Genomic DNA, 22,362 nt, shown 5'->3' with positions numbered 1-22,362 from the left:
TTAACTGCAAGGGTATATAAACTTCGGCTCCGCCCGAAGTTAGCTTTCCTTTCTTGTTAGGATTTATTTAAGACGCGATTTTATTCTGCGAATGAGAAGACTTTGTAATTGCGAGGTTTGACCGTCACCGTTTATTTCCAAAGTTCAACTAACTGCTAAGTAGATTAATTCTTATAACGAAAGCTAGCCCTATGCCGTAAAAGTGCTCCCCCGGCTGCCCATGCATGGTGTTGGGTAGCCGCCGTTGCATCGGAGTGCATTGCCCGCTGATTGCGCTGACCGAAGCCTGGGATTTTAGCAACGTCGTTGTGCAACGTCCGCAGATGTCGCTAGCCTTGCATTATTTTATTCTGTTAAGCATTATCAGCCTGGGAACTTCCGTTTTGCTGGGAGACCGTGTTAACTCCTCCCTTACTTGGATGAAGGACGTCCTCGGACTTCTTGAAGCTGTCAATGATAGCTTAAAGGTCACGCTGACGTTGGTCTCGCTGGCATTTCTGATAGAGCTTGTAAATAGTAAAGCAGATGACCAAGAAGGCGATCGCCGCCACTCCAGATATTATAGACCGTGTTTCCAGTGCCTTTTCTATTTTGCCAATTTAACGTAGGTTCTTCATATTTAATTTTTGTAAGTATGGTAAGCTCAGTATTCCTTGATGGTCCGTAATGTTAAGGACTGTTAATGCAGCGGGGGTTGGTGATTTTTTAACGTAGCTCTTCAAGTTTTGGTATATGGTGTTATTTATTTTTACCTCGTCGTCGAATGTAACGAGGAACGTTCCGGTTACCAGTTGTCCATTGATCGTAGCTATTCCGTCATTGAGAATGATGACGCCATCATCGATGATTGTTAGGGGTTCAAGGTGGCTGGTGCGAGTCGAGCAGTGTGCATTGCCCCCTGAGGGAAGTTGCTGGGCGCAGGTTGTGTAGGGCATTTCTCACAGCCAGCTATAGTATTATCTTCACCAAAATTAAGAATAGTGCCGTTTTTTTCAACGGGTGCAAGATTATCTTCTTACAAGCTACGTACGGCTTAGGATATTTTAATATAAAGTGCAAAAAATTATTATAAAACTTTAATTTGAGCAACTTCCACTAGATCAGTAACAGTAACATTTGTAGAATGTTCATTGATTAAATTTTTTAAATCAATTGAATCTAAAATTGCGAAGTTGATTATTCCAATTTTTGCAAGTGTAACTGACAACAAAATAATTATAATATAATAATTATCTATTAAATAATAATATTTAATAATTATTCTATTTCTTGATAGCAATTTTTCATACAAATTTCCTGTATTTATCTGTTCTACTTTAGCATTTTTTACTAAAATGTTTACTGTGTTTGTTAGGATATTTATTTGTTCCGGGGTCTTTGTGTCGAAGTCATTGAAATCTGGAGGACCGTCCAAATTCTGAGGTGTTGAAAATAAAAGAACAGAAAAAATAAACTTTATTATAATCACCTCAAATTGTCCTTATGGACCACCCTCCCTTTTATTAAGACTGTGGTCCCCAAGTCTGCTTCAATAGTTTCCTCGGTGTAAAAATTTGAAAGTTTGTTTCCCAACCACTTATTTGTTTTTACGAAAACCTTGTCTCCTACTTGAAAATTTCTGCCTTATCTAGTTTTATTTAATCTTTGTAGTTGGATGTTCTATGCATTTGAGACTTTATCTCTAATTTCTGCGTTAACTTTATAGTTGATGAGTGAATTATGTGAGTTATGATGAATTATGTCGATGGGTCGTTTATTTGTTACAGAGTGAATAGTTTTATTTTATTCTATAGACGCGAGTAGTATTAATTCAGCCTTGTCCTCAATACCTCTTTCGATTTTTAAACACCGTGCAATTGAAGTCAAAAAAATAATGAAGAGACAGAAAACCAACAATAACACCAACACCAACAACTACAGCAACACCATCAGCAACAAAAACACCAACAACAACAACAACAACAACCCCAACAACAACAACAACCTAATAGAAACCGGACTCATAATAATTACATTCGAAACCCATCAACTCCCTAAAATACTGCGAGTCGGCTATGAAACTGTTCGCGTACGCAACTATATCCCTCTGCCACTCCGTTGCAGAAAGTGCCTCCGCTAAAAACCACCGATAAAGTCGATCATAAAACTGCTCTGAGTATCTACTTTGAGCGACACGGATACAAAACAAGAAACTCTTATGCAAACACATTTACAAACACCACAACCACAATAAGAACTCGATCTCCAAATACGCTCACATCAACATCTTCAAATGCACAAACTACATCCACATCCTGCGATCACAGCCAATCAAACACACCTTCAACCTCATCTGCATCAACCAAAACAACACCGGCACCGGAAAAAATACTCCAAAAACACAACCAACACGACCAGGACGACACCGAAGCCATGGAAACGGACAACATGAACCCCACCAGAATAACAACCTCATACGGATCTCAACTCACAAAGGACCTTAAACTAAAAATTTTCCCTAAAGATAAGTCAAACCCTTTGTGTACTTACTTCAAACCACCTAAATCAAAAGCCAAATCCTCTAACAAAAACAAACATTCCACTAACAGCGACAGCGAATCGGTTTAAAAGCCACTGATCTCCTATACTTTAAGGTTTAACCCTAGAACTTTTCACACTACCAGTATGTCACTAATTTTAATTCAATGGAACATTCAAGGATATACAAATAACTATAATAATCTCCTTATCCTGATTAAAAAATACTCTCCGCATATCATTACACTTCAAGAAACTCACATACAATATACTAAAAATATACCAACTCCAATAAATTACACTCTACTAACAAACATAGCCACCAATAGATTTGGCGATGTAGCGCTATTAGTCCAAAAGTCAATTCAATATTCCATAGTAAACATTCCAAACGACCTTGAAGCTCTAGCAATACACATTAAATCCAAAAAGATCATGCACATAAAGACAACATACATTGCCCCAAACAGAACTGTCACAAACAAAATGCTTGAAGACACTTTGTATAATAACCAAAAACCATCACTAATTCTAGGAGACTTTAACGGATTGCACCCTGCCTGGGGTTCCCCGAAAGCATACTCTCGAGGAAAAACAATACAACAATTTATTGACAACACACAGCTAACCTTACTAAATGTTGTACATAACGTAACCTTACTAACCTTACACATACACGCATATCGACCTTTCACTTTGCTCAGCAACACTAGCCCCGCACACCAAGTGGGAAATACTTAATGATCTCCATGGCAGCGACCATTTTCCGTTAGTTATCTCTTTATTCCCTCCAAACACTATAAACAAATTCTCAAAACCATTTTTTATATTAAAAAAAGCCAACTGGGAGCAATACGAGACTCTCACACACAAAAATAACGAAATTTTCCCCACTTCACTAAACATCAACAAAGAAGCCGCACAAATTAACAAAATTATATTACATAGCGCAAACATTTCCATCCCACAAACCTCAGCAAATACAAAGCCCTACAAGGTTCCCTGGTGGAACAAAAAACTGGCACAGCTAAAAAAAGAAAAACAATTAGCTTGGAAAGCACTTAATCGCAACATCAACCTTACAAATGTTATAAACTACAGACGCTTAAACGCCAAGTAAAAGTTCGAAATCAAAAAAAGTAAAATCGAAGCTTCCAGATCCTTTACATCCACCATACAACCAGAAACCCCTTCATCCAAAATATGGAGCAACATAAGACGTTTCTGCGGTCTTAACCCAAGCAAACAAATCCACGACATACATAATCCCAAAAACAACACTACAACAACAGATACTCTCGAAATAGCCAACTCTCTCTCGCAACACTTCTCAGAGCTCTCAAGCGACCTAAACTTCTCAGACGAATTCCGAAATAACAAATATAAAGTCAACACAACCAATTATACACCGACCTCAACAGCCAAAACTATCGAGGAAAACATAAGTCACCTTGAATTAATTGCAGCACTACAAACACTTAAAGGATCCACTCCAGGATTAAACAGAATTTCGTACGAAATGATACGCAACAGCTCCCTTACCACTAAAAACAGAATTAAAAACCTCTTTAATCAAATTTTCGACAGCCACATACCTCAAGCCTACAAAATAAGCTTAATCATACCAATACTTAAACCAAAAACTGACAAAACAAACATCTCCTCGTACAGACCCATTTCCCTCAATTGCTGCTTAGCAAAAACACTGGACAAAATCATAGCGAAAAGACTTTGGTGGTTTGTGACCCACAACAAACTTTTAAACACAAACCAATTCGGCTTCAAAAAAGTCAAATCGACTTCGGATAGTCTCCTATACATAGACCATCTCATAACGAAGTCGAAAAGGCACACCTCCCTCGTCACTCTTGACTTTTCAAGAGCCTTTGATCGAGTAGGTGTGCACACTATAATTGATCAACTCCAGGAATGGAAAACAGGCCCTAAAATAATCAATTATGTCAAAAATCTTATGCTCAAACGTAAAATAATAGTCAGAGTCGGTCCGCACATGTCAAATTCACTCCCATTATCCAACGGTATCCCACAAGGATCACCTATATCGGTAATCATCGGTTCTCACCGCATACAATAAACTCTCAAACGTAATATCTCTACACAAAGAGATTAAATTTAACGCTTACGCCGATGATTTTTTCCTTATTATAAACTTCAGAAACAAGAAACACCTTAATTTTAACCTAGACAACCTTTTACATGATATAAGCAACTGGTGCTCATATTCAGGGGCATCTCTATCCTTAGCTAAATGCCAACACCTCCATATATGCCAAAAACACAATTGCACTAGCACCATAAGCTGTAGTAATATACCAATAAAACAAGTAACAGCACTCAAAATCTTAGGGATAACCATAAATAGTAAATACAAATGGGACACACACATAAAATCACTTCTTCCATCAATACACCAAAAATTGAATATCATAAAATGCCTTTCCAACCTCAAATTCAATTGCAACACTCAAACACTACTCCACGGGAAAGCAACAGTCATAGCAAAAATCGAATATGGCCTGTTTCTATACGGACAGGCTCCGAAAAGCGTGCTTAACAAATTAAAAACCCCATTTAACACCGCAATTCGTCTAGCCCTTGGCGCCTACCGAACCACACCCATAAATAACTTGCTATACGAAGCCAACATCCTCCCATTGGGAGCAAAAACGAGACCTTCAAACAGCCAAACTCACAAAAAACCTTATATTTTCCAAAGATACACCAATACACAAACTTGTCAAACAAAGTAAATCAAAAAAGAATACATCAGCCATAGACCGCACAATAAACCTCTGCCAAGCACTAAACCTACCCTACGAACCAGTTAAACTACACAAATACCAGCCACCTTGGGATCTCCCAAACCTCATAGACACAAAATTTAGAGCGCATAAGAAACAAACCACAACACCAGATACATACATGAAACTATACGAACATACCAAAGACAGCCATAAAACACACAAATTCATATTCACGGATGGATCAAAAATGAACTCCACTATATCAAATGCTATCACAACAGATACTTATATTATTAAATATGGTATCCTACCACCCCACTCATCAGTACTCTCCGCAGAAATAATAGCCATATTAGTAGCGATCGACCAAGTCAAAAGCACAAGAGGAAAGCTCATGATCTGCTCTGACTCTCTCTCAGCAATTGACGCCATAAGAAACACAAATAACAACAATTTGTACCCCAACAAAATTAGATCACTCCTTACAAAACTAGCCCCAAAAATTAAAATATTGTGCATCCCTGGTCATGTAGGCATAGCAGGCAACGAGCTAGCCGACCAAACAGCAAAATCGACATGCAGCATGCCCCTTATTTACACCCCAAACATAAATTTAACAGACATAAACAGACACTTAAAACTAGAATTCCTAACAAGAAATAAACTAAACATAGAACACTGCAATCAATGGTATAAAAACATTAACAAAGACAATTCAAACATCGACAATTATTGCAGATCCTACCATCCCAAATCGAGCAGACTCGATCAAATTAAAATAATACGCCTTAGACTAGGCCACACAAAACTTACACACGAGCACAACTTCAATCAAAACCAAACCTCACCCTGCCCCTTCTGCCAATGCGACAATACCTTACCCAAACTATTAAATTCATGCCCATCACTCCTTCTTACTAAACTATCTATCTTCAAAAACACAAACCAATTAAATCTCCTTAACGAACTCAACACTGATAATTTAAAAAAAATCTTAATTTTCTTAAAAACTTCAAACCTATACCACAAAATTTAATAATAACTTCGGGCGGAGCCGAAGTTGATATGCCCTTGCAGTTAAAACCGGATATATATCGCAAACATCGGATATAGTTGGCCGATTCTTATGATTACATCATAATAAAACCAATTAAATAAAATAAAAAATCTAAAAAAATGTCCCAAGCTTCTATCTTCAAAAATACAAAAGTTGATATTTCTACCAAATACCATTTCCGATCAATCAGTTATATGGCAGCTATAGGATATAGTCGGCCGATCCGGGCCGTTCCGACTTATATACTGCGTGCAAAGGAAAGAAGGATGTGTGAGTTTCAAGACGATAGCTTTTAAAGTGAGAGACCGCGTAGAAACGGACAGAAGACAGACGGACAGACAGACGGACATACTCGTATCAACTCAGGAGGTGATCCTGATCAAGAATATATATACTTTATAGGGTCGGAGATGTCTCACTGCGTTGCACACTTTTGGACAAAATTATAATACCCTCTGCAAGGGTATAAAAATTAAAAGAATATATTAAAAATTGTGTGATTTGTAACGAAAATAAATATAACAGGCACCCAATAAAAATTCCAATTGGGGAAACCCCAATTGACATACATTGACATATATTACGCGCAAGGTCTTACTTTCATAACTTGAATTGACGCTTACTCAAAATTTCTAGTAGTAAATATAAACCAAAATAAATTAAATATCGAAAATAAAGTAATGGAACTTCTTCAACATTTTCCACAAGCAAAATTAATAATGGCCGATAATGAACCGAGCTTTACCTCGGCCCAATTTAGATCTTTCGCACAAAGGTGCAATTTAACTTTACATTACGCAGACCCGAGGCACAGCACGTCAAACGGACAAGTTGAAAGGTCACATTCTACATTAACAGAATTAGCTCGATGCATTAAAGAATAATTTAATTTAACTGACTTTTCCGAAACAGTAATAAGAGCCGCTCAATAATATAATCAGAGCATTCATTCTACAACGGACCAAAAATCTTTTGACGTACTATATAATAAAATAGGGCACGATAACATTCCTGAACTTTTGAAAAATACTCAAGAGAAAATGTTGGAAATACATAACGAAAACCGAAAAGAAAAAGAATATCATGTAGGTAGTCTATGAAAAGAAACACGGGGAAAGAAATAAACTTAAAACCAGATATAAAAAACAAATAGTTTAAGAAAATTTACCCAACAAAATAATAATCAACAATAGAAATAGAATTATTCACAAAGATAATATAAAATTCTAAGTATGTATATATCAACCTTTTTTTCTTTCCTTTCCCAGAAAATGTTTTATCAGGGGCTCATACTACACCTTATTTTATTAACAAAATCAGAAATAATTGACTATACAAGTCACGAATATCTTCTATTTATGGACAATACGCAGATTTATTCCATGTAACTAACTTAAGCTTTTATAAAGAAATAATAAATTTGGAATCAGATAATATTAAAAGGGATACTAATAAAAGGTCACAATGGAAAATTAAATATGACATAAAAGTAATAGAACTAATTTTATCGCAATTAATATCAACTAGATCAAAAAGAAGGATAAATGAGTTAGGCACCGTGTGGAAATGGTTAGCTGGAACTCCGGACCATGATCATTTTATTACAGTTCAGATTAAAATAATGAATTATTTGAAAACAATAATAAGCAGTCTATTATTAATTCCCGATTATTCAAAGAAATAGAATCTCTTTCCGATGATTTTAAAAAGTATTTATTGATCAAGATCTACCACTTCGAAAACATCGCTTGCGATTATTAACATTTGATCTGCAAAATTTAATTGACACAATCACTCTAGGAAAAATAGACGTTTTTAATACCAAAATTTTAAACAATGATGACATCTTGGAAATACTAAAACATGAACAAAAACCAGTAATTATACCTGATTTAATGGACATCTCTTCTTTTAAAATCGCATTGCATAAATAACTTTTAATAACTTATATTGCTTACGTGAGGGGCCGTTGTGCCGCAACTTTAAGAGCGCACCCGCGCTGAAGAGCGCGCCAGCACTGAAGAGCGCACCCGCGCTGAAGAGCGCGCCAGCACTGAAGAGCGCACCCGCGCTGAAGAGCGCGCCAGCACTGAAGAGCGCGCCAGCACTGAAGAGCGCTCCCGCGCTGAAGAGCGCATCCGCGCTCGCCCCTCTTTGCGCTCTCGCTCCTTCGTTGGTCGTGGTTAATCGTATTCTTTTCTATTACCGTTGCCTGTTTTCTTTCTAAGTTAAGTTTTTAATTCGATGTACGCAGCCAATAAAGCTGAACGCGTTTTTTACTTGAACTGAAGACGCCCCCGACTTGTTATTTTCAACCCCCATTCTGGAGTCTTTTTGCGGCAACCACGCCCCCCTACAAACATTGGTCCTTCGAGTCGGATATTTACTGGATTTTCTTCTGCCAGCATTTTAAAATTCTGCATACATACATACGCACATACATATTTTTTTTTGGTGCAATTAATCCGCGAAAAACTCGCAAGTGAACAGTGAAATTGTGTGGTGACAAAAAGAAGGCATAATTAATATTGGCCACCGGTGTGAATTAGTTCCAGAATTTCCAAATTCACCGAACAGTCCGCCGCTGTCGTAATATTTGTTTTTTATCTTCCTCAATCAATCCTCCAATTATACAGTCCACTTATCAAAGCTCCACTGTGCCAACATATGCCCACATGCCCTTACATATATCCGTACCTGCATGCATGTCCATATATTTTCTGCCTCCGATTTCAGGAAATATATAACCGACAAAATTTAACCTATACAGTCCACTTATCGACGTTCTACTGTGCCATCATATGCCCCACATGCCCTTGCCCTACTTGCATGCATGCCCATATATTTCTCAATATTTTCTGCCTCCAATTTCAGGAAATATATAACCAAACAAATTAAAAAAAAAAATCAATAAATTATAAATTTATTTATTTGTAATTATAACTACAAAAATTTATTTAACTCGTATTTTCCATCCGAGCAAAGGGCCAGGGTTTTTAATTCACCTTTCCGGCCACTCAATAATTAAAGTCGAAAATTTAATAATCGAAAAAAAATTATAATTAAATAATTTAATTGTCGAGCTTCTTTCTGAATCTAGCCGCGGTTTCAATTCCACCGTTCCAGTTTCGGGTTACTTAACCTCCATTGATTAAAAATTGAAATTTTCAACTCCACCCGTCTGTTTTCATAATAATTAAATCCGACAATTAGGCAAAAATTAATTAATTTTTTTTTCTCTGTGTTCAATCCAAAACAAAGTCTAGTTCACCTTTCCGGCTCCGCAAATTCGAATATAGTTAGGAATTAAATATTTACGTACGAGCCATACTGGTCGAACCATACATACATATATAGACAGTAATCAATTATTTTTCCGAACGATCACGAATTTTCCGGTCCTTGTCCATTTTCCGTTCCGTCATTTTCCTAACGCTACTTCTACTCCTCATCTGGCAACATCCGCCTACAATCCGAGCAAACCTCGTCTCCTTTTGGGTTTTTTCTGGTGCCTGAATTTTTTCTTTCCATATTCGAATTGTGCCGCAAACGACTTTCCTTTCCACATCGGCGCCACTAGTTCGCACTCGCTCCTTTTAATTGCCTTTCATCCGCGATCTCACCGTTCTCATCACATTAGTGCGACCGCCCACCTCTTCGTACGAGGCACCTGTTGCGCGAGTCAGTCGACAAGCGCTGACCAGCGAATTGGACTCTGAGAATGCCCACGGGAGACGACAAAAAGCCGCGTTCGATCCCAGCCATCCGTTTGGACAGATCTCAATCCGCATCTCCGCGGACGCCTCTTTTGAAGCCTAAGGCTACCAGTGCCAGTCCAAGGGCAAGGAGTGACGAATCCGTCAATACAACCCCCGGTCCTTCACAGAGGCAGACTCGCTCCGTTGCAAAAATGGCTTCAAGTGCGGTCGAAGTGGCGTTGAAAAAGTTCATCGCCACAACAGATCGAATTAGCCAATTTGAGGCTAACATAAGTACTCCGGGCGCCCCAGAAACGGAAATAGGCTCCCAATACATGTGCGAAGTCCATCACGACCAAATTCGGGCACTATGGGAGAAGGTGGAGAAGAGCTATGAGAGCTGCTCCGATTTGCTAGCCGTGTCCGACGACAATGCGGCCGCCTCGACAGTGCTGGAAGCGAAGTACAGCTACTGTTACTCCGTCTATTCGAGGTGTATTGCCCAGCTTCGGGAGAAAATTGCCTCCCAATCCACTCAGACTTCCGTCAATATACACACGCCCGCGTCTACAGGTTGCCGGTTACCTCCGGTGGATACTGAGGTCTTCGCGGGGGACTATCTTCGGTGGCCCACCTTCCGAGACTTGTTTACGGCCATTTACATCCAAAACTCGCGGCTCACCCCGGTAGAGAGGTTGTTCCACTTGCTGTCCAAAACAAGTGGTGACGCCCACGCCATTGTTTCCAAGGCTCCGCTTACCCATGAGGGGTTTGTCGTCGCTTGGCAAAGCCTCACAGACCGCTTTGAGAACCGGCGGCTACTGGTCAATAGCCAGTTGAAAATCCTTTTCAACCTCCAGGCTATTTCGCAAGAGTCCGGGGTCGCGCTGAAGGAGCTCCAAGCCACCATTCAGAGTTGTCTGACAGCCCTAGCAATGTCCGCCATCAATGTTGAAGCTTGGGACTGCCTCCTGGTGTTTATGATTTCGTCAAAGCTCCCCAAAGTCACACTTTCCATGTGGGAGCAATCCGTTCATAACAAGGCCGAAATTCCAACATGGAAGGAATTAGATAACTTCCTGACAGAGCGCCATCGCACTCTAGAGGCAATCGACGACGTCAGGCCTAGTGGCTCCGGGGAACTTCCGCCAAGGTCGGGTATCCCTATTGCCCCTGCTCGGAGGCTCAATTCACACGAGACTCGAGTGGTTCCGGGCCAAAAGGGCTGCGATCTCTGTTCGAGGGAGGACCACCCCATTCGCTTATGTCCGCGGTTCCTAAATATGGATGTAAATGGGCGCTTTGACTACATTACAAGGAAGCAGTTATGTTTAAACTGTTTTGGCCGAGGGCACCAGCAGCGAGACTGCACAAGCGCCCGTACATGTTTCACATGCCACAGCCGACACCACACCCTCCTGCACCGCGGCAATCCGTTCGCCACCGCTCCAAGTCCGCTTATGCCGCCTACCGCTCCAAGTCCGCCTACACCAGCAAACGGCTCAGAGGATCAGTCGAATGTGCAGGTGTGTTTCGCTTCCGGGTCAGGAGCAGTCCTACTGAGAACGGCCCTTATCAACGTGTGCCATTTGGGGTGCACCGTCCAGACACGAGCACTAATAGACTCAGGGTCCGAAGCGACGTTCATAACGGAACTACTGTTCAACCTCGTCAAGCCTCCCTTCAAGACGATTCAAGCCCAAGTTTCCGGCCTTAATCAAACCATTTCCGCGCAGTCTACTAAATTGTGCCATTTCTCTATTCGGTCGCCGTCAAGACCCGGGCTACAATTAGAGACTGCGGCTTACGTTCTTCCGCAGTTGGCAGGAAATCTGCCATCATATCCGATTTCGCGAGATCGTCTCAAGGGGCTGCCCAATATTACCCTGGCGGACCCCAACTTCTTTGAGAGCTCCCAAATCGATGTGTTATTAGGAGCTAACATTCTTCCGTCCATTCTCCTCGGTAATTCCAAGGCTAACATCTGCGGATCGCTTCTCGGTCAGGAGACCATTTTTGGATGGGTGCTGACAGGCCGATTGTCTCCAGGTAACCCCCGCAGCGTGTCTGTTTTTTCCGCACGAGTTGCCCGCAGCCTCGGTGACTCACTGGTTCAGGGTTTCGATTCAGGATGCGAGCACAATTCTGTCTCGACTCCTTCTTCGATTTACACATCGCATCACGCTGCACGGTGGCAATCAGCTGATGATCAGACTGATCCGGGCCAAATTCTGGATTCCAAGGTCATATTCGCCACGCCACACGCGATGTCGCCACGCCCACGCAACGCCCAGTCACTGGAGAGCAGATGTACTCGAGGTACACAATCCTACCGATGCCGAGTCTGCAATGGGATCCATCCCTTGAAGAAGTGTCGGCGCTTTCTACGCCTTAGTCCCGAGGAGCGGCTCCGAGCGGTTCTCGTGAACCGCTACTGCTCGAGCTGCCTGGCCCACGAGCACTCCGACGGATCCTGTCGGCGTGGGGACGGCTGTATGACGTGTGGTCAGGATCACCACACGCTGCTGCACCCCGTGACCAAGGAGCACCGGTCACCGCCCGCGGGAGACAGTACACGGGGTGTCTCGCTCTCTCGGCAGCCGTCAAGTGCTCCACTGCATTCGTCCGCCACCCATTGGGTGCCGTCCGCCCGCGCCATCCGCGCCTAGGTCATTTTCCGCCTCTCCTCGAGGGCCCTCGCAGGACGCGGTCGCTGCGCCCACCCTATCGTCGCTGCTGAACCGTGTGAGGAGATTTAGTCTCCCCACACGCGAAGACAGATAGCCGGGGGCCGAGGAGGCGGAAAAAGGGGGTCAACCACCGGTCAACCACCGGTCAACAACCCGGGCAGCCCAAGGGAACGTCGCCAGGATCAGTACGGGGGGTTGGGGGGAAAGGTGAAAGCCAGTTACCGTGGGTTCTGGCGAAGGGCTACCCGTGGGAGGACGGAATCTACGTGGAACGTAACGGTGGCAGGTGAAAGGGTAAACGGCGCCACCCGGGGGAAGAAGGAATCGACGTGGAACGTAACGGGTCCTGGGGCAACGTTGGGAAAGTAGTCCAGTGGGGAATCAGCACGATGTGCAGGCGTGCCTTAGAAAGTGTGGCGGGGTGAGCGGCAAGGAGCAGAGGGGGGAGGGGTTTCGACGAAGAGTGCAACGGGCCCTGGAAGCCCACCGGTGCACCACGCACCAGCAGCAGAGATCCGTGGCCGGGGGAGACGAGGGGCCACGGACAGCGACCCGCCAACGGGAAAGTGGCGTGATTCTGGAAGCAGGATTAACGGCAGGAGCAGAATCCAGGAGGATTAACGGGCGCTCCAGTCAGTATAAAAGGAGGCCCATTGGAGCGGCTCGGGACGAGTCTTTTTAGGAAGCTTGTAGCGTTGAGTTGGAGGACCGCCTGTGGTGAGTCCGCCATTCAAGTGTTAGAGCGTTTCTAAAAAGGATTCGGGTTTTGTTTGAGTTGAAGGACCGCCTTTGGAGAGTCCGACAGCCAAGAGCGAGAAGAGCGAATAAGAAAATAAGGAAAGGATCCATTGCTGGACCTTCCTCCGGAAACCCAGGGTCGTGTAGACAAGTTGGTTCATTCCCGAACACGGCAGGTAGCCTTGCATGGAAGTGAAGAAAGGATAAACCATGCCAGATGCAAGCAGCAGGACAAATGCTGACACAGGTCACGGAAGAGCCCTGGGCAAAGCTGTGTGCGGACTTCGTGGGTCCATTGCCAAGATCTAAACACGGGAATACAATGGTTTTGGTAATGATGGACCGGTTTTCGAAGTGGACGGAGATAGTTCCACTGCGGAAAGCAACTACCGAGGCACTGCAAAAGGCAATCAGAGAAAGGATTGTCGCTCGGTATGGAGTTCCGAAGGTGATGGTAACGGATAACGGCGTACAATTCACCAGCCGCAGCTTTAAGAAGTTCCTCGGGGAGCTTGGCGTGCGCCACCAGTTCACCGCACCATATACGCCCCAAGAAAACCCAACAGAAAGGGCGAATAGAACGATCAAAACGATGATCCCCCAGTTCGCTGGGGAGGACTAGAGGACTTGGGACGAGCACTGGCCAGAGCTCATGCTGGCAGTGAACTCGGCAGTGTCAGAGTCGACAGGAAATTCGCCTTGCTTTGTAACGCAGGGCAGGAAGCCCAGGATGCCAAGAGCGTTGTTCGACGAAAACGCGTTAGGCACCGGAGTTGGGCAAGGAACGCCCACGGAGAACGCGAAGAAGTTGAAGGAAGTCTTCGAAATAGTGCAGAGGAACATGGAGCGGGCGGCCCAGGACCAGGCGAGGCATTACAACTTACCATTTATCGAAGGCGGCAGAGGGATTCGCAGCAAAACTAGCGCCGCGGTACGATGGGCCCTACACGGTCGTCAACTTCGTGTCGCCGGTAATTGTCATCATACGGCACGGAAGAACCAACAAAGAGAAGAGGGCACACGTGAGTGAGCTGAAGTGCCAAGACATGGGATCACCGGCGAAGGAGGAATAGAACGGCAACACTAAACCTGCACAAGTGCACAAGAGGACTGCACATTGGAAAACGGGACATGTCCAGTAACGGGAGCTTTAACAGGTCCAGTCACGGAACAGTAACGGGGCATATCCAGTAGCGGGAGTTGGATGTGCTATAAAAGGCGGCGGCTGGGAGGAGCACGGTCTATTCAAAAAAATCGAATCAACGAAGCAACATGAGCAACAGGTCAGAAGCAACGATGATCGTCTCGTCTGACGAGAGCGACTTGGAAATAGTCGGCGTTCCCACATGGAGCGGAAGAAGGATGAGGACGGTGTACGGTCATTTTCGTTGTCGTAATGTTCATTACGTTGTTAGGGCATACCACAACCCTACAATCGATACCTGATTGGTGGCTATCGATCTCGAGACCCCGTCCCTTTGGAAAGCGGGACGTCTCTAGTTTCTTCCTTACGACTTCTAAGCTTACGACTGAACACACACATTTTTTGTTACATTTACCCATTACACATTACACATTTTGTTATATCTAAAATCAATTCAAATTAAATTCAGTGACATATCCAACCCTGTGTTTTTATAAAACGGCAACAGCAAAGTCCCCATAGCAGACTTCTGCTAATCATTGACTCCCGTCTATCGGCGCAGTCACAACATTTTTGGTGGCCCATGAGGGGAACCTGTTGTTAAATGTGCCAATGAATGGAATTTGAATTGATTTGGAACTAACAATTGGGCTCAAATTAATCTGAAACAAACGGCTATTAACCTATGCCACGTGGAACCACGCTGCGAGACGAATAACGGACAAAGGAAGGAGAGATTGCTGCGAGACTAATAACGGACCAAAGGAACGACGAATTGAAACTGGAAACTGCTACACAGACTGACTGGAAGCCGGTGAGTGTTTGTATGTGAGGGCTGTGATTTCAAGCGTGCTGTTGTAAATTCAATAAAACTATGGGTATCGACGATGAAAAGACAGGCACACAAGCCAATCCTTCCCCATCCGACCAGTTTGCTGGTTTGCACGCGAGACAGAAGGATTTATGGAACAGGTTGACGCAACTCGAGCGTAACTTCAAGAAGGATAGTCAATCCCGAAAATCCAAACATTATTTTCTTCAGCGACTTAGCACGTTAAAGGATTTATCCACCCTGTTTGATGCGAATCACCAACAATTGGTCGATCAGCTGTGTCCCAGTCAACATGTATATTTCTCAGACAACCTATACGAGCGGTTTGTTGAAGAGCACCAGCACATCTTCTGCAACATCTCGGAAGAATACGACAACAAGTTCTCAGTGATAGCCCAAGGTTCCCCACCAATCGAGTCCGTCACTCCAATTTTATCATCCAACATTCCGCTTCCGAAGCTTCCAGTTCCACGCTTTTCGGGAAGCTTTACGGATTGGCCCTCGTTTTACGATGGTTTCCTACAACTCATCCATGACAACAACACTCTCTCTAACATCCAGAAGTTTCACTTTCTCAAGCAGGCCTTGCCCAAAGGACGGGACCAGGATGTCAGTCACATGGCATTAACGGATTCTGGGTATACGGTAGCCTGGGATCTCCTCGTCAAGCGCTACAACAATCCACGTCTCCACTTTATGCACACCATGGCGGCGCTGTATGGGCTTGAGTCGGTTCCCAAGGAAGCTTCAGAAGGTATCAGGCGCGTGCTAACCCTGGCTAATGTTTGCATTAGTGATCTTCGACGTTTAAAAATAAACATTGATTCCTGCGATCACTGGCTAGTGCATCATCTGTTAACCAAACTACCAAGCAGCACTACGCAAGCGTGGGAGCACTCATTGGGGAGCTCCACCGAGATTCCAACCTTTTCGATGTTGGAGACTTTCCTGCTGGAGCGCTTAGTTAGCATCGACCTAATCGAAAATCGAAATCAACCACTTGGAACTCGTTCAGCACCAGGACAATCTTCCCATCCACGTGCGCCTAACCGATCCAACTTCAATTCCACTAACCGCCACAGTTTTCATGTGACTACGGAAATGGGAGCACCCCAGTGCACTCTCTGCCAAAGAAACCATGTTCTCCGGAGATGCCCCAGTTTTCTCGCGAAGGATTGCTTTGCTCGTAAGACGATCGTCGATCGCATAAAAGCATGCCTCAATTGTCTCAGCACAGGCCACGCGCTAAGTCACTGCGGCAGCACTCGTAATTGCTTACAGTGCGGCCAACGCCACCATACGCTACTGCATTTTCCGAACGTAGCAACCCAGCCTACCAACTCTGCCCTATCGCGACAGCCAACGAACGGTGTCCATAGCGCGCAGGGCACCCAACAGAGCGTAGCATCCCGCTCATCTGTTTTGTCTCAACAGCACAGCCTAGCCCCCGGCTTAACTGCTTCGAACGAGACGCAACTCCTCAGCGCAGTTGCCACCTATCAAAATCCATCCACCACGATTCTCGCCACGGCCCTAATCCGAATTGTCAACGACCAAACGGGACAATCTGTTTTAGCCAGAGCGTTGATTGACCATGGCTCGGAAGGAACACTTATCACCGAAAGCTTAGTACAGACGCTGGGTCTCTCACGCACCCCTATATCTGCGGAAATAACAGGGATCGGCGACTCCTCTCACAATCGTTGTCGACATAGTACCAATTTTGTCCTAAGCTCGATTTCAGGTTCCCAGTTCACATCTTTTGTATCCACTGCATTTATTCTCCGTACACTTACAGGGCACCTTCCAAAATCGGATGTCGACCCTCGCTCATTCCAACACCTTAAAGGATTGCAACTCGCCGATCCCAATTTTGCCCGCTCTGGTCGTATTGACGTGCTTGTGGGCGTTGATCTTATTCCACAATTGATGCTCCCAGAAATTCGACGAGGAACTCATGAGGAACCAATCGCACAAAACACTCTTCTTGGTTGGATTGTTTTTGGACCGGTGAGGAAATCCATGACACACTCCATCACTGTCCGTTGTAACACCACGACGCTTGATCATCTGGTGCAAAGGTTCTTCGAACTAGATAGCGTGCCGTCTGAACGCCAACTCACCACAGAGGAACGATGGTGTGAAGAACGCTTTCGTCAAACCCATGTTCGACAGCCCAACGGGAAATACATGGTTCGCTTACCACTGAAAACCTTGTTCGACCCGTCACAAGTTCTAGGCCGATCAAAACATATAGCCTTAAATCGTTTCTACACACTAGAGCGAAAATTGCAGCAGCGCGATAAGCTTCATCAACAATATCTCCAAGCAATCGAGGAATATTTTGACTTACAGCAAATACAAGAAGTCACTACAAGCGAAGACAGTCACTCTCATATCAACACAAATGGGAAGCTCGGCGTCTTCTGCAGCACGATTCCACACCCTGCAGTCCTGAAGGAGGACAGCCTGACGACTAAACTCAGGGTAGTCTACGACGCCTCTTGTAAGAGCTCCAACGGGAAATCACTGAATGACATTTTATGTACTGGCCCAGCTCTACAGAACCATTTGGGAGGAGTGATACTAAATTGGCGTTGTTATCGCTATGTTTTCGTGGCGGACATCCAAAGGATGTACCGATGTATCGAAATGCATCCAGAGGACTCTCAATTCCAGCGCATTTGGTGGCGTGACAAAACCGGAAAGTTAAAAGAGTTCTCTCTCACCACAGTTACCTTCGGAACAGCATCAGCGCCATACACAGCGATTCGGGTGATCCACCAAATAGCTCAGGACGAACGAGAAAATTATCCGCTAACAGAAAAGGTACTGAAAAGGGAGATTTATGTTGATGACGTACAAAGCGGCCATGAGACCACGGACGGTGCCATTCGAGTGCGAAACGAGGTCATAGCAGCCCTCCGCTCGGCTGGTATGCATCTTCGAAAATGGGCAGCGAACCACCCGGCGTTGCTTAGTGATATTCCTAAAGTAGACCTCTGCAACCACTCAATCTTCGAAATGGACAATAAAGACAGCATTAAAACGCTTGGACTGTACTGGCAGCCAAACCAGGACGTCTACGGATTCAAAATCCATTTCTCGATCAATCGAAATCCATTTCACTTTCGAAAAGGGAAAACAGTGGCGCGGCTCTTCGATCCATTAGGATTTTTAGCACCCTTGATAGTCATGTCAAAAATTCTCCTCAAGGACGTATGGAGCTTCCGTATGCAGCAAACTGATGGCACTTACCGTGCACTCGATTGGGACGACATGCTACCAGAGTCTTTGGCAGCGCGTTGGCAGCGATATCTCGAACATCTTCCAGAAGTTCAACACATTCGCATACCACGCTGGTTCGGTTGCGATTTCAGCAATGTGATATCTCTTCAATTGCACATGTTCTCCGATGGGTCGTCCCTCGCGTATGCAGCGTGTGCCTACCTTCGAGTACTCGACACTGCTGGAATGATACATACACACTTAGTCGCAGCTCGCACTAGGGTTACACCAACAAAGCCTCTCACCATACCGCGAGTGGAGCTTTCCGGAGCAGTTCTAGCTACCAAACTCGCCACATGGATCCAGCAGCAACTTCACGTGCCTCAGATGCGGGTCACAGTGTACTACTGGTCAGACGCCATGATCGTGCTTCACTGGATATATGGAGATCCATGCAGGTGGAAGACTTTTGTAGCCAATCGAATTGGCAGCATCCAAGAGGTCAGCTCTGCTTCCCAGTGGGGTCATGTGTCTATGCAGGACAACCCTGCGGATTGTGCAACGCACGGTTTAACCCGACTACAGCTCGCGCAGGATAAGCTCTGGTGGAGCGGCCCAGACTGGTTGCAGGAACCCGAAGATCATTGGCCCAAGGTAACTCTTACTTCTCCAGATCCGAGCACAATCTGCGAGGAACAGGCAGCAAAGGTTATCCACGCTCACACCTGTGCATCCACTGATTCCTTTGTTGAGTCATTTTCGTCATACAGTCGGCTTGTATTTTCCACAGCATTCATTAATCGCTTTATCCATAATACTCGCTGCAAAAGGGAGGCTCGGCTTTCCGGACCAATTAGCGTAAAGGAGTTTTCCAAGGCAATGTATACTCTGGTTCGCGTTGTCCAACAGGAAGCATTCTCTCACGAACTGTCCAAGTTGCGAGCAAACAAATCGCTCTCAAAATCTAACAAGCTTAGCCAACTGTCGCCATTCATAGATGCCCAAGGGATCCTCAGAGTGCGGGGCAGACTTCGAAACGCTTTGCAGCTCACCACTCAACAACGCACGCCCATCATCCTACCGAAGTCACATCATTTTACGGACCTCGTCATAAAAAACGCCCATCTGAACACCATGCATGGGGGTGTGCAACTGACCCGTGCGATCATCCATCAGCAGTTTTGGATCATTAATGGCAAACAAACGGTAAAAGGAGTTCTCCGACAGTGTGTGGCTTGCTTTCAGCATCGCCCTAAACCCTCTCGACAATTAATGGGTGATCTTCCATACCATCGTGTTAATCCGCCGAAAAGAGCGTTCGAAGCTACAGGTGTGGATTACACAGGATCCATCGATGTCAAGGCCTCGAGGTTCAGAGGACACACTACATACAAGGCCTATATTGCAGTATTCATTTGCCTCGCCAGTAAAGCTATCCATTTGGAGCTGGTGACAGGACTCACAGCACAACATTTTCTCTGGGCTCTCCAACGGTTCATTGGACGCCGCGGTTTTGTGCGGCACATGTACAGTGACTGCGGCACAAATTTTATAGCAGCAGATAAATCCCTACAGTTGTGGTCTAACGAGTTCCGGCAGGAAATCAACCAGACAGTCGTCCCAGAACTCACAAAGCGCTATATTCAGTGGCACTTTAACCCCCCACACAGCCCAAACTTCGGAGGACTTTGGGAGGCTAACGTCAAAGCCGTAAAGTATCATCTTCATCGTTCCTTCAAAGGATACCCAATGACTTATGAACAATTATCAACCGTTCTTATCCAGATAGAGGCCTGTCTTAACTCTCGGCCATTATGCCCGTTAACCGCGGATATTAACGATCTGCAAGTATTGACTCCAGCTCATTTTCTCATCGGAGACTCCATGCAATCGCTTCCTACCCCCAGTGACAAGGACAAGTCGCTCAACACACAGTTCATGGAGGGACAACGGATCCTACGCCAGTTCTGGAAAAGGTGGAGCTCAGATTGGTTGTCCCACCTTCAGGCACGCCCTAAGTGGAGACAAGAGGAAGAAAACCTGCAGGTCAATGACCTAGTTATTATCAAGGACGACAGGACAGGTCCAACCGATTGGAAACTAGGTCGTGTTACAGAATTACACCCTGGAGCCGATGGGATGGTACGAGTTGCAACAATCTATACAGGTTCGGGTACATATAAGCGATCAGTATCCAAGATCTGCAGATTACCCATCCCGAATTACACGGAAGCTAAAGTCGAGGAAGCTAATCTTGAACAATAGTGATACACGCATTTGATCTCACATCCATACCACAGCAAACATTTCACCTGTTTCTTTCAGTTACCATTAGAAAGATGTCTTAATGCTGGACCCAGCATTGCGGGGCGGCATGTACGGTCATTTTCGTTGTCGTAATGTTCATTACGTTGTTAGGGCATACCACAACCCTACAATCGATACCTGATTGGTGGCTATCGATCTCGAGACCCCGTCCCTTTGGAAAGCGGGACGTCTCTAGTTTCTTCCTTACGACTTCTAAGCTTACGACTGAACACACACATTTTTTGTTACATTTACCCATTACACATTACACATTTTGTTATATCTAAAATCAATTCAAATTAAATTCAGTGACATATCCAACCCTGTGTTTTTATAAAACGGCAACAGCAAAGTCCCCATAGCAGACTTCTGCTAATCATTGACTCCCGTCTATCGGCGCAGTCACAACAGACGGAGTGGGCGATCCAACGGGCAGCAGGAGGACGGAAACACATAGCGGTCGTTCGTGCCACTGTGGAGGAGCGGCGCCGGAGCGAGGCGCTGGAGCACAGGAGGAGATCGGAGAGGTGCCGCCAGCGGAAGGAGGCGATAGTCACCATCTCGAACATGGCGAGGAAGAGGGCCCAAAGAGCCCAGGAGATGTGCGAGGAGATCGACCGGGAGTGGAGAGACGTCAGGAGGGATAGATGGGAGAGAGCAATGAGGAGGGCGATGTCAAGGAGGATGCGGCTGCGACGGGCGAGGCGGCTGGTGGAGGCCGCGAAAAGGAGGAAAGCCACGAAGAGGACCCGGCCAGCGACGCGGTGGCCCGCGGTGCCACCAACACCACGCCCTTGATCGGAACGACCGGGGGAAAGGGAGGTGGCAACGGCCGCCAGAAAGAGGCAGCAGGAGTCAACGTGGTCTGCGGCACCACCTACGCCACGCCCAAGGAAGGAGGACAAGGAGGAGGAGCCGTGGACGAAGGGGCCGTGGGTGTGGCCAACACCACGGAAGCCGGCGCTGGGCCGGCAGCACTCGTGCCCGGAGCAGCGGCCAACGAGGCCGGTGCTGATGAGGTCAGCGTCGGATGGAGGCGACAAGGAGGTCCCAGAAGCAGACTGGCCGCCGGAGCTCTGTGTGAGGGTGGCGGCGGAGGTGGAGAGGAGACGCGGACGCACCGGAAGGTGGTGTGTCATGGCGCAGGTTGGAGCCGTATGCTTCCGAGTGCGAGGAGGAGCCAACGGCGTGAAGATATTGAGGAAGGTTTAAAAAGTAAAAGTCAAGAAAAAATTTATAAATAAAAAAAAAAAAAAAAAAAAAAAACCAATTAATTAAAAAAAAAAAAAAAAACAAAGGGAAAAAAAGAGGGGAGTAAAAAAAAAAAAAAAACAAAAAAAAAAAAAAAAAAACCCAAAAAAAAAAAAAAATTAAAATAGAAAAGAA

At 45.1% G+C, this 22,362-nt stretch overlaps 2 protein-coding genes across 3 annotated transcripts; both read left to right on the top strand.

Annotated features, from left to right (window-relative positions):
- Nucleotides 1–15,483: 15,483 nt before the first annotated feature.
- Nucleotides 15,484–18,613, top strand: LOC138926926 (uncharacterized). The gene is made up of 2 exons (XM_070282541.1): nucleotides 15,484–18,522; nucleotides 18,581–18,613. Exons 1-2 carry the CDS (start codon nucleotides 15,484–15,486, stop codon nucleotides 18,611–18,613), a joined length of 3,072 nt encoding a protein of 1,023 aa, XP_070138642.1.
- Nucleotides 18,602–21,072, top strand: LOC122322102 (uncharacterized). 2 transcript variants are annotated; one of them, XM_070282550.1, is made up of 3 exons: nucleotides 18,602–20,379; nucleotides 20,455–20,517; nucleotides 20,577–20,613. In XM_070282550.1, exons 1-3 carry the CDS (start codon nucleotides 18,637–18,639, stop codon nucleotides 20,577–20,579), a joined length of 1,809 nt encoding a protein of 602 aa, XP_070138651.1. In that variant the 5' UTR covers nucleotides 18,602–18,636; the 3' UTR covers nucleotides 20,580–20,613. The 2 variants fall into 2 exon arrangements, with proteins under 2 accessions (XP_070138651.1, XP_043069439.2); XM_043213504.2 differs by having other exon boundaries at nucleotides 20,455–21,072.
- Nucleotides 21,073–22,362: the final 1,290 nt, after the last annotated feature.

The sequence above is a fragment of the Drosophila bipectinata genome, chromosome 4 (genome assembly GCF_030179905.1).
Source record: "Drosophila bipectinata strain 14024-0381.07 chromosome 4, DbipHiC1v2, whole genome shotgun sequence".
Taxonomy (NCBI): domain Eukaryota; kingdom Metazoa; phylum Arthropoda; class Insecta; order Diptera; family Drosophilidae; genus Drosophila; species Drosophila bipectinata.
Note: the sequence above shows the minus strand (reverse complement) of the source record. Positions and strands in the feature narration are given on the sequence as shown.

What these genes read in the sequence shown, in the direction of transcription:
- LOC138926926 (XM_070282541.1), top strand. Translation starts at nt 15,484, where the DNA reads ATGGGTATCGACGATGAAAAGACAGGCACACAAGCCAATCCTTCCCCA. An exon ending in ACTGGCAGCCAAACCAGGAC is followed by an intron (nt 18,523 to 18,580) that starts GTCTACGGATTC and finishes ACTTTCGAAAAG; the next exon opens with GGAAAACAGTGGCGCGGCTC.
- LOC122322102 (XM_043213504.2), top strand. Translation starts at nt 18,637, where the DNA reads ATGTCAAAAATTCTCCTCAAGGACGTATGGAGCTTCCGTATGCAGCAA. An exon ending in GGGAGGCTAACGTCAAAGCC is followed by an intron (nt 20,380 to 20,454) that starts GTAAAGTATCAT and finishes GTTCTTATCCAG; the next exon opens with ATAGAGGCCTGTCTTAACTC.